Source organism: Mandrillus leucophaeus, unplaced genomic scaffold (genome assembly GCF_000951045.1).
Source record: "Mandrillus leucophaeus isolate KB7577 unplaced genomic scaffold, Mleu.le_1.0 Scaffold1, whole genome shotgun sequence".
In the NCBI taxonomy this organism is placed as follows: domain Eukaryota; kingdom Metazoa; phylum Chordata; class Mammalia; order Primates; family Cercopithecidae; genus Mandrillus; species Mandrillus leucophaeus.
The window spans coordinates 9,518,008-9,520,443 of NW_012098097.1; the positions used below are offsets into that span (position 1 = coordinate 9,518,008).

Genomic DNA, 2,436 nt, shown 5'->3' on the forward strand with positions numbered 1-2,436 from the left:
AGGTGGAGGTTGCGGTGCGCCAAGATAGTGCCACTGCACTCCAGCCAGGGCAACAAGAGCGCAAATCCGTCTCAAAAAAAAAAAAAAAAAAAAAGTGGGTTGACTCTTCCTTACTTTTACTTTTTCCTGCCGAACTTCTTTGGCTAGTGTCTTTACGGTCTTCAGCTGCTCCTGCAGTTCAGAAGGTACGGTCCTTTTGACTATGGAAAGCAGAGGCCTTATGATCAGAGGGGTTAGATTTCTAGTGGGCTCCCAATCTCCATTTCCAGCCCCTGCAACACTGAAGCTACCCTAGAGGACAGCAGGACCTATCACTGTATCCTGTGTCTCCTGGTGACTGGGAAAGCGGGGTGGGAAGAAGGGAGAGAGAGCCGTCCTTAGCCCATGAAACATCCACCTAATGCCTGACATCCTAAAGGGCTCTGGGACAACTGACTCACGAATTCCACCCACTGCAAACAATCTTAATTACTCTCTGGGCTTGGAGTTGGGAACAGGCAAATGTTAAGTTTTTATTTGAGACCGGGTCTTGCTCTGTCACCCAGGCTGGAGTGCAGTGATGCAATCACAGTTCACTGCAACCTCTGCCTCCCAGGCTCAGGTGATTCTTCAGCCTCCTGAGTATCTGGGACCAAAGGGGTTGGGACCAAAGGGGTGTGCCACCCCCCCTTGCTAATCCCGGCTTTTTTTTTTTTTTTTAGAGATGGGATTTTGCCATGTTGCCCAGGCTGGTCTTGAACTCTTGGCCTCAAGCTATCCACCCGGCTCTGCTTCCCAAGGTGCTGGGATTACAGGTGTGAGCCATTGCTCCCAGTCAAAATGTTAAGTTTAATTCTTCAACATTCTCTCCTGCCCACCTCCGAATGCTACTGCTTTCTATAACCAGACACCTTCCCCAGCTGCTGTGCAGAGAGCCTGACAAAGCCACAAGAACCCATTCCACTCCTCTCCTGGGGCTTAGTTCTCTCCTTTGCCCACCCATTTTTTTGGACTCTGGAGGCTGTGGGACATGCTCTGAATGACATGCTGTTTTCAGAGACTCAGGGAGACGTGTAGCGGCCAGGAGTTGAGACCAGGGAAAGAAAAGGATGAAACCAGCTGAAAACAGAGACAGTGGTCTCTCCTCTCTCGGCAAGCAGCACCCACCCATCTGTGCCAGCAGGAACTGGATCTTCTCCATGTCGGTTTGGCCGGCCTGCTCCTCATCCAGATCCTTCATACTCTCCTTCAGCCCCATATAGAGGCCACTGAGCTCTCCCAGCAGACGAAATGTCTCCACTGCCGTGGGGAAACTAGAACTCATTCTATACAGTGAATCGTGTCGCTCACTCAGGACTTCACTTGAGACTTCGCTCCTTTCTGATGAGACTCGATGGAGGGAGTCTGGACTCCTGAAAAGGGTGACATCTTGGCCTGGGGCCTTCTGGGCAGGAATTCCAGGTTGGTCCGAGGCTCGTGTTCTATTTGGATCCAAACCTTCCTGGCCATGCTGATCAGCACTGAGGTAACCTGGGCCACCATAACCAGGACACATTGAATCAGGACTGAGAGAGAGAGAGAAAGCACAGCCGTGCTGAGCTGCATCTGGATGTACCTGCTCATGCTTACCTGGGTCAAGTGATGCCAAATGCTGTTGATCTGGGTGTGTAGATCCCAAACCTGTACTCAATGGTATTGGGCCATGCTGGTCTGTGCCAGGATGCATGAAACCTTGCTGATAAGTTTCTGGTGGTACCAAACTCCTTTGGTCTATACCAGGTGATGCCAAACCTTGACTGGCTAGAAGTGGTGACATCTGGCCATATTGTTCTCTGCCAGGAGGTACCATACCATGTTGATATGGACGTGCTGATACAAAACCTGTAGAATCTGCCTGGAATGTTGAAGAGTCACGAAGCTTTGTGCCTGGTGCTGTCAAGCCTGGCTGATACGTACCAGATTGTCTCAAACCATACCGCTCCATTCCAGGCTGCACCAAACCATGTGGATATGTCCCAGGTTGAGACAAATCATGCAAATATACACCAGGTTGGACGAAACCAAGAGGATAGGCACCAGGTTGTACCAAGCCACGTGGATCTGCCTGAGGTTGCACCAAACCTTGCTGATCTATTCCAGGCTGCACCATACCAAGTTGACCTGCACCAGGCTGGACCAAACCAGGCTGACCTGCACCAGGTTGGACCAAGCCACGCTGATCCACTCCGGGTTGGACCAAACCACGCTGATCCACTCCGGGTTGGACCAAACCACGCTGAACTGCACCAGATGGGACCAAACCACGCTGAACTGCACCAGGTGGGACCAAACCACGCTGATCCACTCCAGGTTGGACCAAACCACGCTGAACCGCACCGGGTTGCACCAAACTACGCTGAACTGCACCAGGTTGCATCAAAGTATATTGAACTGCACCAGGTTGGACCAAACCACGCT

The 2,436-nt window shown here is 51.5% G+C and overlaps 1 protein-coding gene across 1 annotated transcript in view; it reads right to left on the bottom strand.

Moving 5' to 3' along the window:
* QRICH2 (glutamine rich 2) overlaps positions 1-2,436 on the bottom strand; it is a 42,095-nt gene that overhangs the window by 23,810 nt on the left and 15,849 nt on the right. The window contains exon 5 of the mRNA XM_011966099.1: positions 115-200. Coding sequence (XP_011821489.1) covers positions 115-200 — 86 coding nt within the window. The remainder of the gene's footprint in view (positions 1-114; positions 201-2,436) is intronic.